Source organism: Cervus elaphus, chromosome 2 (assembly GCF_910594005.1).
Source record: "Cervus elaphus chromosome 2, mCerEla1.1, whole genome shotgun sequence".
Classification (NCBI taxonomy): domain Eukaryota; kingdom Metazoa; phylum Chordata; class Mammalia; order Artiodactyla; family Cervidae; genus Cervus; species Cervus elaphus.
Genome location: NC_057816.1, coordinates 31,109,645 through 31,132,273, shown reverse-complemented (window position 1 = coordinate 31,132,273; position 22,629 = coordinate 31,109,645). Strand labels below are relative to the sequence as shown.

At 38.9% G+C, this 22,629-nt stretch overlaps 1 protein-coding gene and 1 non-coding gene across 2 annotated transcripts in view; both read left to right on the top strand.

Moving 5' to 3' along the window:
• Positions 1-22,629, top strand: part of LOC122676029 (glycerophosphodiester phosphodiesterase domain-containing protein 4-like) — a 103,933-nt gene that overhangs the window by 40,784 nt on the left and 40,520 nt on the right. The window contains exons 9-11 of the mRNA XM_043875312.1: positions 1,596-1,741; positions 2,116-2,198; positions 15,404-15,560. Of these exons, the coding sequence (XP_043731247.1) occupies positions 1,596-1,741; positions 2,116-2,198; positions 15,404-15,560 (386 nt within the window). The remainder of the gene's footprint in view (positions 1-1,595; positions 1,742-2,115; positions 2,199-15,403; positions 15,561-22,629) is intronic.
• On the top strand, positions 19,041-19,117 carry TRNAE-UUC. The gene has a single exon. It is a non-coding gene; the product is annotated as a tRNA-Glu (tRNA).

Here is a 22,629-nt window from a genome sequence, read left to right as displayed (position 1 = left end):
CTTGGTCACCCCCATCTCCTGTCCTCATTCTTTCCCAGTAACAAGGTCTTTTCCAGTGAGTTGGCCCTTTGCATCAGGTGGCCAAAGCATTGGAGCTTCAGCATAAGTCCTTCCAATGAATAGTCAGGGTTAATTTCCTTTAGGATTGATTGTTTTGATCTCCTTACTGTCCAAGGGACTCTCAGGAGTCTTCTTCAGCACCACAGATTGAAAACAAACTCTTCAGTGTTCAGCCTTCTTTATTGTCCAACTCTCACACATCATTACTCGACTACTGGAAATACCACATCTTTGACTATATGGACCTTTGTCAGCAAAATGATGTCTTTGCTTTTTAATATGCTGTCTAGGTTTGTTATAGCCTTCCTTTCAAGAAGCAAGTGTCTTCTAATTTCATGTCTGCAGTCAGCATCCCCAGTGATTTTGGAGTCCAAGAAGAGAAAATCTGTCACAACTTTCACTTTTCCCCTTTCTATTTGCCATGAAGTGATTTGACTGGATGCCATGATCTTAGTTTTTTTAGTGTTGAGTTTTAAGCCAGCTTTTTTACTCTTCTCTTTCACCCTCATCAAGAAGCTGTTTAGTTTGTCTTCACTTTTTTTTTCCCATTAGAGTGGTATCATCTAAATATTTGAGATTGTTAATATTACTCCCAGCAGTCTTGATTCCAGTTTGTAACTCATCCAGCCTGGCATTTTGCATGATATACTCTGCATATAAGTTAAATAAACAAGGTAACAGTATATAGCTTTGTTGTACTCCTTTTCCCAATTTGGAACCAGTCCATTGTTCAATGTAAGGTTCTAACTGTTGCTTCTTGACTTGCATACAGGTTTCTTAGGAGATAGGTAAGATGGTCTGGTATTCCCATCTCTTTAAGAATTTTCAAGAGTTTGTTCTGATCCACACAAAGGCTTTCTTGTAGTCAGTGAGGCGGCAGTGAATGTTTTTCTGAAATTCCCTTGGTTTCTCTATGATCCAACAGATGTTGGCAATTTGATCTCTTGTTCTACTGCTTTTTCGAAACCCTGCTTGTTCATCTGGAAGTTCTTGATTCAAGTATTACTGAAACCTAGTTTGAAGGACTTTGAGCATAACCTTATTAGCATGGAAAGTGAGCATAATTGTCCAGTAGTTTGAACATCCTTTAGCATGGTCCTTCTTTGGAATTTGGATGAAAACTTACCTTTTCTAGTCCTGTGGCCATTGCTGGGTTTTCTAAATTTGCTGACATATTGAGTGCAACACTTTAACACCATCATCTTTTAGTATTTTAATTAGCTCAGCTGGAATTCCATCACTTCCACTAGCTTTATTGGTAGTAATGCTTTCTGAGGCCCACTTGACTTCACACTCCAAGATTCATTTGCAATAATTTTAACTTAATAATCATGCTTGTATTTGGATAGCCTTTTACTTTCAAATAATTGAAATGTGGGGGACCTGAGAGAAATAGTAAATCTGTGAGTTCACAGAGCCAATGAACCCATGGATTAGATATTTACTATAACTATTTTGGAGGGATACTTATTTGCTTGGGATGGTTCTCCATTCCTCTTTTCTTTTTCATCACTTTCTCATTCCAACTTTTTCAGCTCTACAAGTGGCTGTTGGGTTGCCCTTTTTTCTTATCCTTTTATGTCTCTATGTGGTGCCATTTGGGACTCACTCTCCCTGTCTTCAGGAGAGGGAGAAATTGGCACCCAAGCCGACCTTCTTTGGACATAGAGGTGCACCCAGGGTAAGTCTGAGCTTGATGGATGTGGGTGTGCATGGGTGTGGATGAGACAAGGGCACATCAGATCCTCAGAAACCCCTGGAGAAATAAGAGGTTGGCTTGAGATGACAAGTAATTATTTGTAGAGGTTGGACATAATTCTCCTAATTCTCAGTCCATTTCTCTTTATTATGTCCAGTGACATTGTCTCAGATGAGCAGAATTCCCAAACCAGATTTGGGAGAGGAGAATGTAGGCAGGTTCTTAGAACAAAAAGCCAAGAGAACCAAACTCTGCTTCCTAAAGTCCTTTCATTACTGTGCCCCCTTCCTATGCTAAAATGGATGTTGGCAGAAAAGACTGTGAGATTAAAGGCCTGATGTCCTTTTCTTCCACAGCTGGGGCCTGAGAATACCATAATGTCCTTTGAGAAAGCTGTTGAATATGGGGCCCATGGACTGGAGAGTGATATACAAATAAGGTAGGAAAGAAGGGACCAGGGTGGGAGGAGAAAAGACCAGTGGATGACTCCAGCCTGGCCCAAGCTGTAGAGAGGGCAAGCCCTGGGAGTTTCTCCCTTATTCTCCTGGCACATCTGAACATAACACACGTACATGAATCACTTCTCCTTTACAGACCACATATCTGCACCCCTGCATTCTCAATCACAGGCTCATAAATCACACACTCTATATAGTCTCCACACATAGCTCAAATTTGTCCTCCCTGCAAACATCCTTGCAGCTTACCTCTGTGCCCTACCTTAGCAATCTGTTTAGCTAACATCTCCTCGGCATCGCCTGTGTTCCTACCATATCCTTCTTCTGAGCGCTAGTGAGAGGCAGAGGAGTGAGACAGAGTCGTGCCTAAGAGCTGTTTGCAGCCAGTGAAGGAGACATGGCATGTTTACAAATAAACCCAGCATAGGACCATTCGTGGTGAGTGCCTTCCAGAGAAGAGTAAGGCAAATGCAATGGAACCTCAGTGGAGGAGGAAGAGGTCACCTCTTTTGTGAAAAATTATCTGTTTGCTCAGAACAGTGTTTGGGTTGAGCCTTGAAGGAAAAATAGTATCTTCCCAAACGGAGATGGAGAATGAGGATATTCTGGGCAGGGGCAACAGCTTAGTCAAAGGCATCCAAAGGAGAAATAGCAAGTTTGTAGATCCGTGAGCTAGACTGTATGTATGCCAAGAGTAATCCACTTCGGGGACACCGGGGGACTAATCCACTTTGGGAACACCGGGGGGCAAAGCTTACTGAGACTGGATCACAGAGATCCCTAAATGTGTACTGGGCAGCCATCGTAGGTTTTAGAGAACAAATTAGCTTATTGTTTTAGAAGGACTTATCTGAGAAACTCTGAGGGAGAATCATCATGGATTTGGGCAGTAAGCTCTAGCAATGTCCAAAGGACAACACAGGAAGACTTGGATCATAGCAGGAATGAGGACAAAAAACACATGCTTTTCTGTAGAATGTATGTACTTGGGCAGCCAAAAATAGAGATGAACTGTCAGATGGTTATATTAGAGAATGTGGCATGTACTACTCCCTTCCCAGCCTTCTGTGAGGCAAACAGAAAAGAAATGAACATCCTGTTTCACAGTGAAGCACTGTGGTTTGAACCTGAATTAAAAAAGGAGAAATGTATTGCTGAGGACCTAAGGCTAGAATGTACATGATAAAGCCAGAACTAGAACTAGATTTCCTGACCCCCGACTAGGGTTCTTGTCAATGGTGACAACTATTCCATGCAGAATATTTGAATCAGGATTGAAACTGGATGCTCTTTCAGAGCTTCCATTTCATTGTGCAAGTTCCTCATGGTCATGGCTTAACGTGGTCTTGGTGCTGAGACAGTGAGCTCCTGGCCCATTGTCCTGTTCTCTTCTGGGACTTCAACTTCATTGTAGATGATCTTCCCAACTGCTCAGTTTCTCTGTTGACATCTTCATTTCCCATGACCACCTCCTCTGCATATCTCCACCATCCACATTGATGGCTATCATCTGTACTTCATCATTAATAAATATTGCTTATCAGTCATGGTCTAGTTAGGACATGAATACCATAAAAATAACTAGAATAGGAAAAATCATATTATAATTACTAAGTAGTAAAATTGGCTAACTACTGAAAGTGGGACACAGGACTCTGGGGAATGCGCAAATTGCAACTACTACTGTGTATTCCACTGTATTCTCTCCATTAATTACCAAAAAAATTTAAAAAATAAGATACTGGACAAAACCCACAAAGCAACTAACAGAAGACTCTGAATGGTGAAGAATAGAATGTGGACTGGCTTGGTTCATAAGACCAAAGGAACTTCATAATAGGCAGTGAGTTTCCACTTGCTAATTTCTGTTTCTCCTCATGTATCCTGACATGAACTCTGAAGAGAGCTGATCTGGAAACATCTATAACTACAGACAGAAAAAAGCTCCACAAAAATTGTTATTTCTAGCCCAATAACTTGTAGAAGGGTCATCCAATATGATATAAATGTTTTGATCATACCAGTCCTACTCAAGGGAATACGACACAGAAACCACTCCCCACCCTGTCACAGCTTGCGGCTTTGGCTCTGGAGACTATGAGCAGATCCGTGTAATGATTTCTGTCCTGATGTAAGCGGTGGTACCCGTTTCCTTTCTTCTTCAGCTAGAGAGTGAGCAGAGAAATATTGAGAAAAGTTTTCCAGAAAAAAATACTTTTTATTGTAAAATATTCTTAACATAAAATTTACCATTTAAACCATCTTTTAGGGTACAGTTTAATAGCATTAAGTACCTTCACCTTCTTTTAAGCATCACCACATAGATCTCTGGCACTTTTCATCTTCTCAGACTAAAACTATTTATTAGATGTTAATAATAACTCCACCCAAGCCTTTGCAACCATCATTATTTTTTCTCTATGTATTTGACTGTTTTGTGAAATCATACAGTATTTGTTATTTTGTGTTAAGCTCATTTCACATCAGCATGATGTCAGTATAGCTCATTTCACTTTAGCATGTCAAGACTCATCTATATTGTAGCATCTGTCAGAATTTCCTTCCTTTTAAAAGTTCTCTTAAAAAGCACATAACAAAATTTGCCATCATAACTATCTTTAAAGTGTACAATTTAGTAGTATCAAATATATTCACATTTTTTGAAACAAATCTATAGAACTTGTTCATCTTGCAAATCTGAAACTTGATACCTGTTAAATAACAATTCCACCTTTCCTTCTGCCCTCAGCCCCTGCTTACCACCATTCTACTTTTTGTTCCTATGAATCAGACTCCCTAAGTAACACCCATAAGTGGAATCATACAGTATTTGTCTTTTTGTGACTATTTCTTGTTTGATTTAGCATAATGTCCTCAGATTTCAGCAGCCCACTCCAGTATTCTTGCCTGGAGAATCCCATGGACGGAGGAGCCTGGTAGGTCCATGGGGTCACAAAGAGTCGGACACGACTAAGCGACTTCACTCACTCACTCCTCAGATTTCATCCATGTTGTGGCATGTGACAGGATTTCCTTCCCTTTTTAGATTGAATGATATTCCACTGTGTATATATATCACAGTTTGCTTCTTCATTTATCCTCTGATGGACATTTGGCTTGTTTCTGCCTCTTGGCTGTTTTGAAAAATGCTGCTATGAACATTAGAGTACAAGTATATTTTCAAGAACTTGTTTTCAGTGCTTTTAAGCATGTACCCAGGTGGAATTACTGGTTCACGTGGTAAATCTATGTTTAGTTTTCTGAGGAATTGCCATGCTAGAGAAAGGGAATTTAAAAACCTGTTCATAAAATCCTTGGCAGACCTTTGTATAACCTGTGCATGAAACCACACAGACACAGCACAGCAGAAGGTTTGAGAATCGGTTGGAACACTTATCTGTGTTGTAGATTGACTTCTGCAGAGCCTTTGAAAACTAAGTTGGCATTAAACCATATCTTACAAATGTGGTCCAGGACATGTTTTCTGAACCTAGACATGTTGAATCTCTGTTAAAATAGATTTTAATGAGATTTCAAATCTCCAAATACTCAAAGTGCTCAGGATACAATCCAGAGTTTTCCATAGCAAGATCTAGAAAAAACTCAGCTTCAGTGAGAAAAGGTAATCAATAGATGTCAACAGCAGGAGAAATAGATGTTGGAATTATTTCTAAGAATTTTAAAGCAGCCATCATAAAATGTCTCCAACAAACAATAATGAACACTTGTTAGTTGCAGAAGTAGAAGGTGTTAGCAGAGAAAGAGAAGTAAAGAAGAATCAAATGGAAATGAAAAATTCTTTAGACAAAAGATAATGATGTTAAAATTCACTCCTATGCATATATCAAATCATGCTGTATGTACACCTAAAAATAATACAATGCTATATGTCAGTTATATCTCAGTAAAACAAGGGTAAGGAAAACAGCTTGGAACATGAAGAATAAAAAAAAGCAAAGAAAAGGGTAAAAAATACATAGGTGGCAACTGCTCTGGTGGTCCAGTGGTTAAGGAGCCACTTGCCCCTGCAGGGGACACAGTTGGATCCCTGGTCTGGGAAGATCACAGAAGATGTGGGAAACTAAGCCTGTGCACCACAACTGTTGAGCCTGCATGCTACAACTAATGAAATGCGCATGCCTAGAGCTTGTGCTCTGGGACAGCAGAATCCACCACAATGAGAAGCACACCCACCACAAAGGAAAGTAAACCCACTCCTGAAACTAGAGGAAGCCCGTGTGCAGCAGGCGAGACCCAGCCAAGCCAAAAATAATAAACGTCTTTTTAAAAAGATAAATATTAATAGGTGATTCTTCTATTCCAGAGTTTAAAAATTGTGTTCAGTAGTTAAAGACAAAGTGATAATGTTGTTTGATATATGGGTCTCAGTATATTTTGAGATATTTAAGACATGTATATCATAATGGAAGGAGGTTGGGTAAAGGGACCTAAAAAGTATTCAGTTTTCTACATAATACTTGAAGTGGTAGATGGCTGACACTAGTAGAATGTGATCTGTTGGGTCGTATTTGGAGTCTTTGGGGCAACCACAAAATTATACAAAGAGTACACAGTTGACCCTTGAACAACAGGAGATTGAAGTGCGCTTCAATTCAGTTCATTCACTCAGTTATATCCGACTCTTTGGACCCCATGGACTGCAGCATGCCAGGCTTTCCTGTCCATCACCAACTCCAGGAGCTTGCTCAAACTCATGTCCATCATATCCATCTTATCCTCTGTTGTCCCCTTCTCCTCCTGCCTTCATCTTTCTCAGCATCAGGGTCTTTTCCAGTGAGTCAGTTCTTCCCATCAGGTGACCAAAGTATTGGAGTTTTAGCTTCAGCATCAGTCTTCCAATGAATATTCAGGACTGATTTCCTTTAGGATTGACTGGCTTGACCTCCTTGCAGTCCAAGGGATTCTCAAGAGTCTTATACAACACCACAGTTGAAAAGCATAGGTTCCTTGGTGGTCACTTTCTTTATGATCCAACTGTCACATCCATAGATGACTACTGGAAAAACCATAGCTTTGACTAGGTGGACCTTTGTCAGCAAAGTGATGTCTCTGCTTTTTAATATGCCATCTAGGTTTGTCACAGCTTTTCTTCCAAGGAGTAAGCATCTTTTAAATTCCTGGTTTCAGTCACATTCCACAGTGATTTTGAACCCAAGAAAATAAAGTCTCTCACTGTTTCCATTGTCTCCCCATCTATTTGCCATGGAGTGATGGGACCAGATGCCATGATCTTTGTTTTTTGAATGTTGAGTTTTAAGCCAACTTTTTCACTCTCCTCTTCCACTTTCATCAAGAGGCTCTTTAGTTCCTCTTTGCTTTCTTCCATAAGGGTGGTGTCATCTGCATATCTGAGATTATTGCTATTTCTCCTGGCAGTCATGATTCCAGCTTGTGTTTCATCCAGCTTGGCATTTTGCATGATGTACGCTGCATATAAGTTAAATAAACAGGGTGGTAATATACAGCCTTCACATAGTCCTTCCTCAACTTGTAGCCAGTTTGTTGTTCCATGTCTGGTTCTAACTTGCTTCTTGACCTGCTTACAGGTTTCTCAGGAGGCAGGTAAGGTGGTACAAAATGAAGCAGGGCAAAGGCTAACAGAGCTTTGCCAAGAGAATGCACTGGTCATAGCAAACACCCTTTTCCAACAACACAAGAGACGACTCTACACATGGACATCACCAGATGGTCAATACTGAAGTCAGATTGATTATATTCTTTGCAGCCAAAGATGGAGAAGATCTATACAGTCAGCAAAAATAAGACTTGGAGCTGACTGTGGCTCAGATCATGAACTCCTTATTGCCAAATTCAGACTTAAATTGAAGAAAGTAGGGAAAACCAGTAGACCATTCAGGTATGGCCTAAATCAAATCACTTATGATTATACAGTGGAATTGACAAATAGAGTCAAGGTATTAGATCTGATAGACTGCCTGAAGAACTATGGACGGAGGTTCGTGACATTGCACGGGAGGCACTGATCAAGATCATCCCCAAGAAAACGAAATGGAAAAAGGGAAAATAACTGTCTGAGGAAGCCTTACAAATAGCTGAGAAAAGAAGAGAAGCTAAAGGCAAAGAAGAAAGGAAAGATATACCCAATTGAATGCAGAGTTGCAGAGAATAACAAGGAAAGATAAGAAAGCCTTCCTCAGTGATCAATGCAAAGAAATAGAGGAAAACAACAGAATGGGAAAGACAAGAGATCCTTTCAAGAAAATTAGAGATACCAAGGGAACATTTCATGCAAAGATGAGCACAATAAAGGACAGAAATGGTATGGACCTACCAGAAGCAGAAGTTATTAAGAAAAGGTGGCAAGAATACACAGAAGAACTATAGAGAAAACATCTTCATGACCCAGATAACCATGATGGTGTGATCACTCACCTAGAGCCAGACATCCTGGATTGCAAAGTCAAGTGGGCCTTAGGAAACATCACTATGAACAAAGCTAGTGGAGGTGATGGAATTCCAGTTGAGCTATTTATCATAAAAGATGATGCTGTTGAAGTGCTGTACTCAATATGCCAGCAAATTTGGAAAACTCAGCAGTGGTCATAGGACTGGTAAGGGTCAGTTTTCATTCCAATCCCAAAGAAAGGCAATGACAAAGAATGTTCAAACTACTGCACAATTGCATTCATCTCACACACTAGCAAAGTAATGCTCAAAATTCTCCAAGCCAGGCTTCAACAATATGTGAACCAAGAACTTCCAGATGTACAAGCTGGATTTAGAAAAGTCAGAGTAACCAGAGATCAAATTGCCAACATCCGTTGGTTCATTGAAAAAGCAAGAGAGTTCCAGGAAAATATCTACTGCTTTACTGACTACACCAAAGTCTTTGTGTGGATCACAACAAACTGTTGAAAATTCTTCAAGAGATGGGAATACCAGGCCACCTTAACCTGCCTCCTGAGAAAGCTGTATGAAAGTCAAGAAGCAACAGTTAAAACTGGACATGGGGTAAGCCTGTAATGCTATGAACCTTCCCCTTAGCACTGCTTTTACAGTGTCCCATAGGTTTTGGGTTGTTGTGTTTTCATTTTCATTCATTTCTATACATATTTTGATTTCTTTTTTGATTTCTTCTATGATTTGTTGGTTATTCAGAAGCGTGTTCTTTAGCCTCCAGGTGTTTGAATTTTTAACAATTTTTTTCCTGTAATTGAGATCTAATCTTACTGCACTGTGGTCAGAAAAGATGACTGGAATGATTTCAATTTTTTTGAATTTTCCAAGACTAGATTTATGGCCCAGGATGTGATCTATTCTGGAGAAGGTTCCGTGTGCACTTGAGAAAAAGGTGAAGTTGCTTGTTTTGGGGTGAAATGTCCTATAGATATCAATTAGGTCTAGCTGGTCCATTGTGTCATTTAAAGTTTGTGTTTCCTTGTTAATTTTCTGTTTAGTTGATCTATCCATAGTTGTGAGTGGGGTATTAAAGTCTCCCACTATTATTGTGTTACTATTAATTTCCTCTTTCATACTCGTTAGTGTTTGCCGTACATATTGCGGTGCTCCTATGTTGGGTGCATATATATTTATAATTGTTATATCTTCTTCTTGGATTGATCCTTTGATCATTATGTAGTGTCCTTCTTTGTCTCTTTTCACAGCCTTTATTTGAAAGTCTATTTTATCTGATATGAGTATTGCGACTCCTGCTTTCTTTTGGTCTCCATTTGCATGAAATATTTTTTTCCAGCCCTTCACTTTTTGTCTGTATGTGTCTCTTGTTTTGAGGTGGGTCTCTTGTAGACAGCATATATGGGGGTCTTGTTTTTGTATCCATTCAGCCAATCTTTGTCTTTTGGTTGGGGCATTCAAGCCATTTACATTTAAGGTAATTATTGATAGGTGTGGTCCCGTTGCCATTTACTTTATTGTTTTGGGTTCACGTTTATACAACCTTTCTGCATTTCCTGTCTAGAGAAGATCCTTTAGCATTTGTTGAAGAGCTGGTTTGGTGGTGCTGAATTCTCTCAGCTTTTGCTTATCTGTAAAGCTTTTGAGTTCTCCTTCATATCTGAATGAGATCCTTGCTGGATACAGTAATCTAGGTTGTAGGTTATTCTCTTTCATTACTTTCAGGACGTCCTGCCATTCCCTTCTGGCCTGGAGGGTTTCTATTGATAGGTCAGCTGTTATCCTTATGGGAATCCCTTTGTGTGTTATTTGTTGTTTTTCCCTTGCTGCTTTTAATATTTGTTCTTTGTGTTTGATCTTTGTTAGTTTGATTAATATGTGTCTTTACAGGCTTACCTCAAGAAACAAGAAAAAAGCCAAATAGATAACCTAACTCTACACCTAAAGCAATTAGAGAAGGAAGAAATGAAGAACCCCAGAGTTAGCAGAAGGAAAGAAATCTTAAAAATTAAGGCAGAAATAAATGCAATAGAAACTAAAGAGACCATAGCAAAAATCAACAAAGCTAAAAGCTGGTTTTTTGAAAAAATAAACAAAATTGACAAACCATTAGCAAGACTCATTAAGAAACAAAGAGAGAAGAACCAAATTAACAAAATTAGAAATGAAAATGGAGAGATCACAACAGACAACACTGAAATACAGAGGATCATAAGAGACTACTACCAGCAGCTCTATGCCAATAAAATGGACAACTTGGATGAAATGGACAAATTCTTAGAAAAGTATAACTTTCCAAAACTGAACCAGGAAGAAATAGAAGATCTTAACAGACCCATCACAGGCAAGGAAATCGAAACTGTAATCAAAAATCTTCCAGCAAACAAAAGCCCAGGACCAGATGGCTTCACAGCTGAATTCTACCAAAAATTTAGAGAAGAGCTAACACCTACCTTACTCAAACTCTTCCAGAAAATTGCAGAAGAAGGTAAACTTCCAAACTCATTCTATGAGGCCACCATCACCCTAATTCCAAAACCTGACAAAGATGCCACAAAAAAAGAAAACTACAGGCCAATATCACTGATGAACATAGATGCAAAAATCCTTAACAAAATTCTAGCAAACAGAATCCAACAACATATTAAAAAAATCATACACCACGACCAAGTGGGCTTTATCCCAGGAATGCAAGGATTCTTCAATATCCGCAAATCAATCAATGTAATACACCACATTAACAAATTGAAAGATAAAAACCATATGATTATCTCAATAGATGCAGAGAAAGCCTTTGACAAAATTCAACACTCATTTATGATTAAAACTCTCCAAAAAGCAGGAATAGAAGGAACATACCTCAACATAATAAAAGCTATATATGACAAACCCACAGCAAGCATCACCCTCAATGGTGAAAAATTGAAGGCATTTCCCCTGAAATCAGGAACAAGACAAGGGTGCCCACTCTCACCACTACTGTTCAACATAGTGTTGGAAGTCTTGGCCACAGCAATCAGAGCAGAAAAAGAAGTAAAAGGAATCCAGATAGGAAAAGAAGAAGTGAAACTCTCACTGTTTGCAGATGACATGATCCTCTATATAGAAAACCCTAAAGACTCTACCAGAAAATTACTAGAACTAATCAATGAATATAGTAAAGTTGCAGGATATAAAATTAACACACAGAAATCCCTTGCATTCCTATATACTAACAATGAAAAAACAGAAAGAGAAATTAAGGAAACAATACCATTCACCATTGCAACAAAAAGAATAAAATACTTAGGAGTATATCTACCTAAAGAAACAAAAGACCTATACATAGAAAACTATAAAACACTGATGAAAGAAATCAAAGAGGACACAAACAGATGGAGAAACATACCGTGTTCATGGATTGGAAGAATCAATATTGTCAAAATGGCTATTCTACCCAAAGGAATCTATAGATTCAATGCAATCCCTATCAAGCTACCAACGGTATTTTTCACAGAACTAGACCAAAGAATTTCACAATTTGTATGGAAATACAAAAAACCTCGAATAGCCAAAGTAATCTTGAAAAAGAAGAATGGAACTGGAGGAATCAACCTGCCTGACTTCAGACTCTACTACAAAGCCACAGTCATCAAGACAGTGTGGTACTGGCACAAAGACAGAAATATAGACCAATGGAACAGAATAGAAAGCCCAGAGATAAATCCACGAACCTATGGACACCTTATCTTTGACAAAGGAGGCAAGGATATACAATGGAAAAAAGACAACCTCTTTAACAAGTGGTGCTGGGAAAACTGGTCAACCACTTGCAAAAGAATGAAACTAGAACACTTTCTAACACCATACACAAAAATAAACTCAAAATGGATTAAAGATCTAAATGTAAGACCAGAAACTATAAAACTCCTAGAGGAGAACATAGGCAAAACACTCTCCGACATAAATCACAGCAAGATCCTCTATGACCCACCTCCCAGAATATTGGAAATAAAAGCAAAAATAAACAAATGGGATCTAATGAAACTTAAAAGCTTTTGCACTACAAAAGAAACTATAAGTAAGGTGAAAAGACAGCCGTCAGATTGGGAGAAAATAATAGCAAATGAAGAAACAGACAAAGGATTAATCTCTAAAATATACAAGCAACTCCTGCAGCTCAATTCCAGAAAAATAAATGACCCAATCAAAAAGTGGGCCAAAGAACTAAACAGACATTTCTCCAAAGAAGACATACAGATGGCTAACAAACACATGAAAAGGTGCTCAACATCACTCATTATTAGAGAAATGCAAATCAAAACCACAATGAGGTACCATTACACACCAGTCAGGATGGCTGCTATCCAAAAGTCTACAAGCAATAAATGCTGGAGAGGCTGTGGAGAAAAGGGAACCCTCTTACACTGTTGGTGGGAATGCAAACTAGTACAGCCACTATGGAAAACAGTGTGGAGATTCCTTAAAAAACTGGAAATAGAACTGCCATATGACCCAGCAATCCCACTTCTGGGCATACACACTGAGGAAACCAGATCTGAAAGAGACACATGCACCCCAATGTTCATCGCAGCACTGTTTATAATAGCCAGGACATGGAAGCAACCTAGATGCCCATCAGCAGATGAATGGATAAGGAAGCTGTGGTACATATACACCATGGAATTTTACTCAGCCGTCAAAAAGAATTCATTTGAACCAGTCCTAATGAGATGGATGAAACTGGAGCCCCTTATACAGAGTGAAGTAAGCCAGAAAGATAAAGAACATTACAGCATACTAACACATATATATGGAATTTAGAAAGGTGATAACGATAACCCTATATGCAAAACGGAAAAAGAGACACAGAAATACAGAACAGACTTTTGAACTCTGTGGGAGAAGGTGAGGGTGGGATGTTTCAAAAGAACAGCATGTATACTATCTATGGTGAAACAGATCACCAGCCCAGGTGGGATGCATGAGACAAGTGCTCCGGCCTGGTGCACTGGGAAGACCCAGAGGAATCGGGTGGAGAGGGAGATGGGAGGGGGGATCGGGATGGGGAATAAGTGTAAATCTATGGCTGATTCATATCAATGTATGACAAAACCCACTGAAATGTTGTGAAGTAATTAGCCTCCAACTAATAAAAAAATTAAAAAAAAAAAGAAATAAATAGACCAAAATAAAAGACCAAAATAAATTTAAGAAATGTACATCAAAAAAAAAAAAAAGAAGGGAAACTTGTTATAGATTAAAAGAGATTTAAGAGATCCATCAACCAAATGCAGCATGTAGACTTTAACTGAATAGTGATTTAAAAAAAATCAATACTAAATATGTACGCTTGAAATGAAGAAAAACTGAATGTGGATAGAGTATTAGATAATATTAGAGAATTTTTATTTTGTTGGGGTGTGTAAGTGGTACTGTGGTTATGTTTTAAAACATCATTATCTGTTAAAAATACATATTAAAGAATGTATTCGTAAAATTAAAAAAAAAAAAAAAAACTGGACATGGAACAACAGACTGGTTCCAAATAGGGAAAGGAGTAAATCAAGGCTGTATATTGTCACCCCGCTCATTTAACTTATATGCACAGTACATCATGCAAAATGCAGAGCTGGATGAGACACAGGCTGGAATCAAGATTGCTGGGAGAAATATCAATAACCTCAGATACACAAATGACACCACCGTTATGGCAGAAAACAGAGACAAACTAAAGAGTCTCTTGATGAAAGTGAAAGAGGACAGTGAAAAAGTTGGCTTTAAACTCAACATTCAGAAGACTAAGGTCATGGCATCCGGTCCCATCACTTCATGGCAAATAGATGGGGAAACAGTGGAAACTCTGACAGACTTTGTTTTTTTGGGGCTCCAAAATCACTGCAGATGGTGACTGCAGCCATGAAATTAAAAGATGCTCGCTCCTTGGAAGAAGAGTATGACCATCCTAGAGAGCATATTAAAAAGCAGAGACATTACTTTGCCAACCAAGGTCCATCTAGTCAAAGCTATGGTTTTTCCAGTAGTCTTGTATGGACGTGAGAGTTGGACTATAAAGAAAGCTGAGTGCCAAAGAATTGATGTTTTTGAACTGTGGTGTTGGAGAAGACTCTTGAGAGTCCCTTGGACTGCAAGGAGATCCAACCAGTCCATCCTAAAGGAAATCAGTCCTGAATATTCATAGTAAGGACTGATGCTGAAGCTGAAACTCTAATACTTTGGCCACCTGATGAGAAGAACTGACTCACTTGAAAAGACCCTGATGCTGGGAAAGATTGAAGGCAGGAGGAGAAGGGGATGACAGAGGATAAGATGGTTGGATGGCATCACCGACTGGATGGACATGAGTTTGAGTTAACTCCAGGAGTTTGTGATGGACAGGGAGGCCTGGCATGCTGCAGTCCATGGTGTTGCAGAGAGTCGACAGGACTGAGTGACTGAACTGAACTGGTTCGTGTGGCTCTGGGGAGCACAGGGCCCTACCTCATCCCTACCCTACTCGCCTTATTCTCAGGTCATTACCTTTTTCTTCATTCTAAAAAATCCCTGGATAGGGAAGCTACACTTTCACCATAAATAATATGATATTTACACACCTCAAAAAGAGATCCCTAGGGCAGAAAAATACTGATATCATGTAAATTATTGGCACTTAGTCCTTTGTTGTGATATGGGAGGGAGTGAGGAACCTTAGTTAGACTTCTGACCTTGGTGGGCTTTCTGAGAACCCTGTCTGCCAAGTTGACTGTATTCTGCCAATTCTCCCATTTTCCTTTTCTCCCCATGCCTGCAGTATTGATGGGGTGCCTTTTCTCATGCATGACTATGACTTGACAAGAACAACCAATATAAAGGAGGTCATGCCAAATGCCTCCAGTAGAAACCCTTCCTTCTTTGAATGGAGTTTCCTGTCGACTCTGAATGCGGGCAAGTGGTTTTCAGATGCATGGGTAAGATACATTTCCCAGGTCAGAAAACTGAATCTTTTTGTTATGCATGGTCACATTCCTAGAAATAAATACACTGTGTACAGTATAATTTTGATGCCCTTGTGAGGTGGTACTACCTGAGAGAATTGGAGAACTTCATGCAAAGGTATCATTTGATCTGAAAGAAGGTTATTGCTGAGGGGAGCCGTGGGCAATAATGGTGGTTGGTTTCATATATTACAGTAGAGTGAAGCAAGAAGATATGTGTGTGTGTGTGTGTGTGTGTTTGTGAAAGAGGGAAGGACGGGGGAAGGGAAGGAGAGAGAGACAAAAGGAGAGGTACAGAAGAGATGGGATATACGCTGGGAAAAGAATCAGAAAAACATGTTATGAGGAGAAAACATGTTACACAGCAGTGTGTAAATAAGACAGTTTAGAATTATCCTGAATGTTTTAAAGTGGGTAAAAAAGTCAAGCCTGTCTTTTCAAGATAGTTTAAGAAAAAACAACTGACATTTTCCAGGTTATCATATGTTTATAGGGAATCCATGCAACCTAGGTTTTACCAATCAGATATACTCATTTTGAGTCTTTGATTTTGTCAACAAATATCTGAGCAGGCCAGACAGCAGGCATTCATATTGCTAGCGCCTCTGGCAGCAGAGCTACAATACTTGGGGGTCAGCTGTGGTAATAGCTCTCTTATTAGATAATTGTATAATTAGGAAAATAAATCTTCAGGTAATCTTGTTTATGTTCTAGGTGGAATGGAATTTTATTTATATTACATGTTAATCCTGAAGACTGACTTGATCCTTTTTCATGTTTAAAAAGTGACAAGTTAAGACTTAGGTAGAGAGAGCTATCCACCTCAAATTCATTCTGTTAACAAGTGTTACTATAAGGGACAGCTAAATGTTGGTTTATAATGACTGTATCACCTCAGAATACTTATTCTCATATGAGTATATAGCCTACAAATGCTGTTTCCATGTGTGAAATAGTGGTAACCATCTGATATTCCAGGTTTCAGTGTGTGTGTAAGCTCTGTATATAAATCTCATCATACATGAATAAATAGAAACATACAGACTTGAGAGGCTTCTTTAGTATAGGCTTAGTTTGCCATGTAGCAAACTTTTCTCTTGTAACTCAGCTGGTAAAGAATCCACCCACAATGTGAGAGACCTGGGTTCAATCCCTGGGTCAGGAAGATTCCCTGGAGAAGGGAAAGGCTACCCCTGGAGAATTCCATGGACTGTATAGACCATGGTTCACAAAGAGTCGGACATGACTGAGCGACTTTCACTTTCACTAGTTTGCCATAGGTAATGTTTTAACAAACATGTATTCCAAATGAAAAGGCCGTTATTAATCTGATGTGTAATGTATGGTTTGTGAGAGTCTTATTGTGAGTGATGGAATTGGATTTGTTGTTAGAAAGTTTTGCTTATTTTACAGGATTAATAGTTTTATTTTAGCTTGTTTAGGTGGTAAGTTTACAGTGTTTAGTTTTTCGATTATTCTGGTTACTGAAGGGTATCTGAAAGCTTGACTTAAATATGATTATCTAGGAGGCTTTATTTTTAGGTTTCATAGTAGAGCTTTCTTTGATTCCATGTTGTGCAGGCAGGAAGTCAAGGTGGTGTTGGCACATGATTTAAAAGATTTGGATGTTTGGATAATTTTTCACAGTAAAGAAATTGGTTTTGTTTGTGAAGGTTTTCCTGGGTGCTCTTTATTGGTTGTGTATAGTTATGGATTGATGGTGGTGGTGAGTTGATTATCATTTGTCAGTATAATTACTATTCTTGAGATACTTGTGAAAATTAAATACCTAATCTGATCTATAATGAAATAAAAATAGATACTGAAGTTCTGGGAATTATCCCTGGAAGCTCAGCTGAGTTCCTATTTTTTAGTAAAACCAATCTTTGTGTGGAACATTTTTATATCCTTTTGTGAAAGTATAAATCTCAAGATTACAGAGAAATTTATCTCATGCATAAAGATAATGAACTAGGTACAAGTTTTATTTAGCACATTAATATGGGAACAAACAGGATGACGAAACCCAGTCAAGAGAAAAGTGAGAAACCAGCGTGCAAAATTCTCAGTGCAACAAAGAAATGCTAAGAATTGCATTGCTAAGTTGGATACAAACCTAGTGTATTGTTTCAGTTAATACATTCTGTGATGATAAAACTTAATTTTAGAGTTGTCTTCTCTATGAAAACTCATTTGTACCTCTACTAGACAAAAATCCTGTCCTCTTTTATCAGTTTTCTAGAAGTCAACATCTAACTTTACATTGTAAATCAGTTCAGTTCAGTTCAATCGCTCAGTCATGTCCGACTCTTTGCAACCCCATGAACTGCAGCACGCCAAACCTGCCTGTCCATCACCAACTCCCAGAGTTTACTCAAAGTCATGTCCGTTGAGTCAGTGATGTCATCCAACCATCTCATCCTCTGTCGTCCCCTTCTCCTCCCGCCCCCAATCCCTCCCAGCATCAGGGTCTTTTCCAATGAGTCAGTTCTTTGCCTCAGGTGGCCAGAGTATTGGACACAGCAATTCAAAGAAAGGTACATTCCCATCAGATGATCTTTAGGTGTGCTTGTTTAAACAGTGTGCTACGATGATATTGGAGGGTTCAACAATGAACTTATGCTTCATTTCTAAGTTTTGAATAATTTAGGTTCCCTCTTGTGCTCATAAATAACCTCTGTAGATTATTTAGAGGAGGGTCTTGTTATGATTTTGTGTTATTTAACCTTATTAATTTGCATCCAGTGCAGTTTAAAGGATCAGTTAATATATATAATATTTATTGTTGTATAATCAGCAAATCTTGATTCAGATTGTGTTTAATAACTATTAAGCTTAATAAATGAGGTCCTGTCTAGAGCATGTATAGGGAATCTAGAATTTCATTTTAAATAGTTCCTACTGTTCCAGACTCTTATTCTTACTATGACTTGAGAAGTTCACTTGAATCAGGTTTCACATGTCTACCTACAAATGTGGACAAATTTCTCTCTCCTGTTCCTGGTAATCAGTGATCTTTCTTCCTACTATAATGCTGGGATAGAGTACAACAAGGGACACCAAACTGTTTGCCTAGGAAAGCTGTAGGCTTTGATTCCAAATACCAGTTATGCATGTGTCCTTAGTGGGGACGGGTGGCTTGTTCTTTCGGACTGAATGACATGTATTCTCAAATATGGTCCTTCAGTTATGACCTTGATGACACAATCAATTTTTCCAATATCTCCCAGTGTAAAGGAGTACATATTTTCAGCTTTTGCTAAAGACTGTATTGCCATGAAACATAGTGGCTCAGTAAAAGCAAATTTTACCTGAATTCAGAGGGGTGGTGAGAACAAATTACTAAATAAAAGAATGTTTTGCACAAGTGTAACAGAAAAAATGTCAAAAGAGAATGAGTTTTCTCATACACCCCTGAGGAAGTAGAATGTTTAAAAGAATACTAACAGGGAATCCCCACCTGGTGGTACAGTGGTTAGGACTCAGCACTTTCACTGCTGAGGGCCTGGGTTCAATCCCTAGTCAGGGAACGAAGATCCCACAAGTCACACGGTGTGGCCAAATATGAAGAAAGGAGTACCAACAGTTTCCAAAAGGAAAAGATGAATATGCATGATTAGATTGCCCTCATCAGTTTGTTCAATCTGCTGTAGGTAATGTCCTACTATATCTAGGGTTATCAATGTACTTCTGGGGAGTTATCTGCTCCTCTCTAAAATTTAATCTTGGAAATTCTGACTCAGTCCTCTGATCAGTTGGATTGGTATCTAATTGAGATGGCAGTGTTAGCTTATACTAGGAAAGCTGTTTCCATGAGTTTCTTCCTTGTGTATCAGTAGACAAGAGAGTATCTGTAAAGTCCTCTCAAACATGATTTTGAGGTTAACTTTTCCTATTTCTGTTCTGTATTGTGTAGGAAAAACCTTCAGATGAACATGGGACTAAAGCAGAAATCACATGATAATTAAAATTAATTTGATTATTATATGATAGTAAATAGCAGTGTCAGAAAGGAGAATACAGTAGCCTGTTAATAGGCTATAATGCATAACTATTTTCAAAAGATTTGGTCTGTTTCTCTTTCCCTTAAGAGTAAGAACATGTTGTGACTTCTGTCTTGGTTCAGTGGTTAAGACTTCATGCTTCCAATACAGGGGACACAGGTTCAGTCCCTGGTCAAGGAACTAAGATCCTGCATTCCACTCAGCACCCCCACCCACCCAAAAAGGAAGATCACACTATGGGCATTGAGAACCTTAACAGCTCTCCTGGTACTTCCAATCCATTCTTTATTATGTTAAAAAAACTGTCCATCTCTGAAATGTATTTCTATTATCATTTTACCTGCACAGTATTAACTAAGAATTTAAAATTTCCCTTTTTAACAACTCCTCCCATATTGAAGGCTTAATGCACAATGTTGAGCTATATATGAAGCAATGGACATTTCTACTTCTAGACATGACTATTTGCAGGTGCTGGTTGTGTTCTCCTGCCTTAAACAACTAGAAAACTAAACCAAAGATCTTAAATAGTCATTCTTAGATACTGGAAAACAGTCCGTGCAGAACTGTGACCCGTGAGAGAAGGGAATACTAGGAGAGCCTTATAATTGCCCTCGTGTTTTGCCTGGATGTACTTTCCAGGTCTTACAGCAGGAGGAAAGCATAGCTGTCTTGTGGATTTGAGGAGAAGGAGATTGGATTTTTGGGAGATCAGAGTGTCTGGAATTTTGAGGGATGAAGTTCAAAAGTGAGAAAGCTCTCCAGAGAAAGGCCTTTAGAAATCTGCTTGGGATTGGCTTGAATATGTTGTTAATATCTATGAGACACAGAAATAGGGTGAAGTTCTACAAGGCTGGGCAAAGTACTAATAGGGAGCTTTTATTTGAACCATTCTAAGAACATACGGTTGTGAGAGCTGGACCGTAAAGAAGGCAGACCACCAAAGAATTGATGCCTTTGAACTATAGTGCTGGAGAAGACTCCAGCAAGGAGATCAAACCAGTCGATCTTAAGGGAGATCAACCCTGAATATTCACTGGAATGACTGATGCTGAAGCTGAAGCTCCAGTATATTGGTCATCTGATGCGAATAGATGACTCATTGAAAAAGTCCCTGATGCTCAGAAAGATTGAGGGCAGAAGAAGAGGGCGTCAAAGGACGAGATGGCTGGATGGCATCACCAATGCAATGAACATGAACTTGGGCAAACTCTGGGAGACAGTGAGGGATAGGGAGTCCTGAAGTGCCGCAGTCCATGAGGTTGCAAAGAGCCAGACACAACTAGGCGATTGAACAACAACAACAACATCATCAAGAGCTCACATCCATTGCCAACATTCATTGGATCATAGAAGAAGCTAGAGAGTTCCAGAAAAGCATCTAATTCTGCTTCATTAACTATGCTAAAGCCTTTGTGTGGAATAAAACAAACTGTAGAAAATTCTTAAAGAGATGGGACTATCAGACCACTTTACCTGCCTCCTGAGAAATCTGTATGCAGGTCAAGAAGCAACAGTTAGAACTGGCCGTGAAACAATGGGCTGGTTCCAAATTGGGAAGAGAGTACATCAAGCCTGTATATTGTCACCCTGCTTGTTTAACTTACATGCAGAATCATGTGAAATGCCGGGCTGGGTGAGCATGAGCTGGAATCAAGGTTGTAGGGAGAAGTATCAATAATCTCATATAGCAGATGATACCACCTTATGGCAGAAAGTGAAGAGGAACTGAAGAGCCTCTTGATGAAAGTGAAAGAGGAAAGTGAAAAAGCTGGCTTAAAACTCAAAATTTAAAAAACGAAAATGGTGGTATCTGGTTCCATCACTTCCTGGCAAACAGATGGGGAAACAATGGAAAGAGTGCAAGCATCTTTTAATTTCATGGCTGCAGTCACCGTCCACAGTGATTTTGGAGCCCGAGAAAATAAAGCCAGGCATGCTGCTGTCTATGGGGTCACAAAGAGTTGGACACGACTGAGTGACTGAACAACAAGAGCTCACATGTGTCTGGAAGATACTCAAGTTCTAACTAGCCATATTAGAAGATGGACATGAGGGAACTTCAGTGGAAACCCCAGAAAAGTCATACCATAGTAACAAGCCTAAACCAGCTCTAAATTAAAGGCTATTTTAGACCCACTTAAAAAAATCCAATTGATTTGTTCATAATATAACCCACCCCACCCCACCCCACAAAAAAAACCACTTCCCTTGTAGCTCAGTTGGTAAAGAATCTACCTGCACTGCAGGAGACCTGTGTTCAATCTCTGGGTTGGGAAGATACCCAGGAGAAGGAAATAGCAACCCACTCCAGTATTCTTGCCTGGAGAATCCCATGGACAAAGGAACCTGGCAGGATACAGTTCATGGGGTCCCAAAAGTCAGATACAACTTAGTGACTAAATCACCACCACCAAAAAAAAAAAAAAAAAAAAAACAAAACTAGGAGAGACAACAATACCCAGACATCTTACAGTGTATAAGATCCAGTAGTAAAATTACTGTGCGTATGAAGAAGGTTGAAAATGTGGCTTAAAGCCAGGGAAAAACTACACATAAAGATCCAGAAAAAAAAAAGAGCTGATAAAATTAAGAGAAAGGTAGTTTTCAAAAGCTATTCCAAGTGTATTAGGGATTTAAAGAAAAATAACATAATGAGAGAGACATAAGATATAAAAATAACTGAATAGAATTTCTAGAACTGAAAGCCTATGCCATCTGAAATTCTTCCATTATTTGTTGATAGTTTGTGTGTTTTGAGTAATGGCTCTGTATCATCAAGGTGGTTGAATGAATGGATATAGAGTTGTTCATAAGATTTTTTATTATCCTTGTAATGACTTTGGGATCAATGGTTATATTTCATTTTTAATTCCTGATTTTCATAATTTATAGTTGTCTTTCCTCCCCTGCCCTAGAGATCTGTGCATTGTATTGATCTTATTAGAGATGCAGTATGTGGTTTTGTTGATTTCTGCTCAGATCTTTATGTTTTCTTTCTTTTGTTTGCTTTGGGTTTGATTTTAGGTTTTACGTAG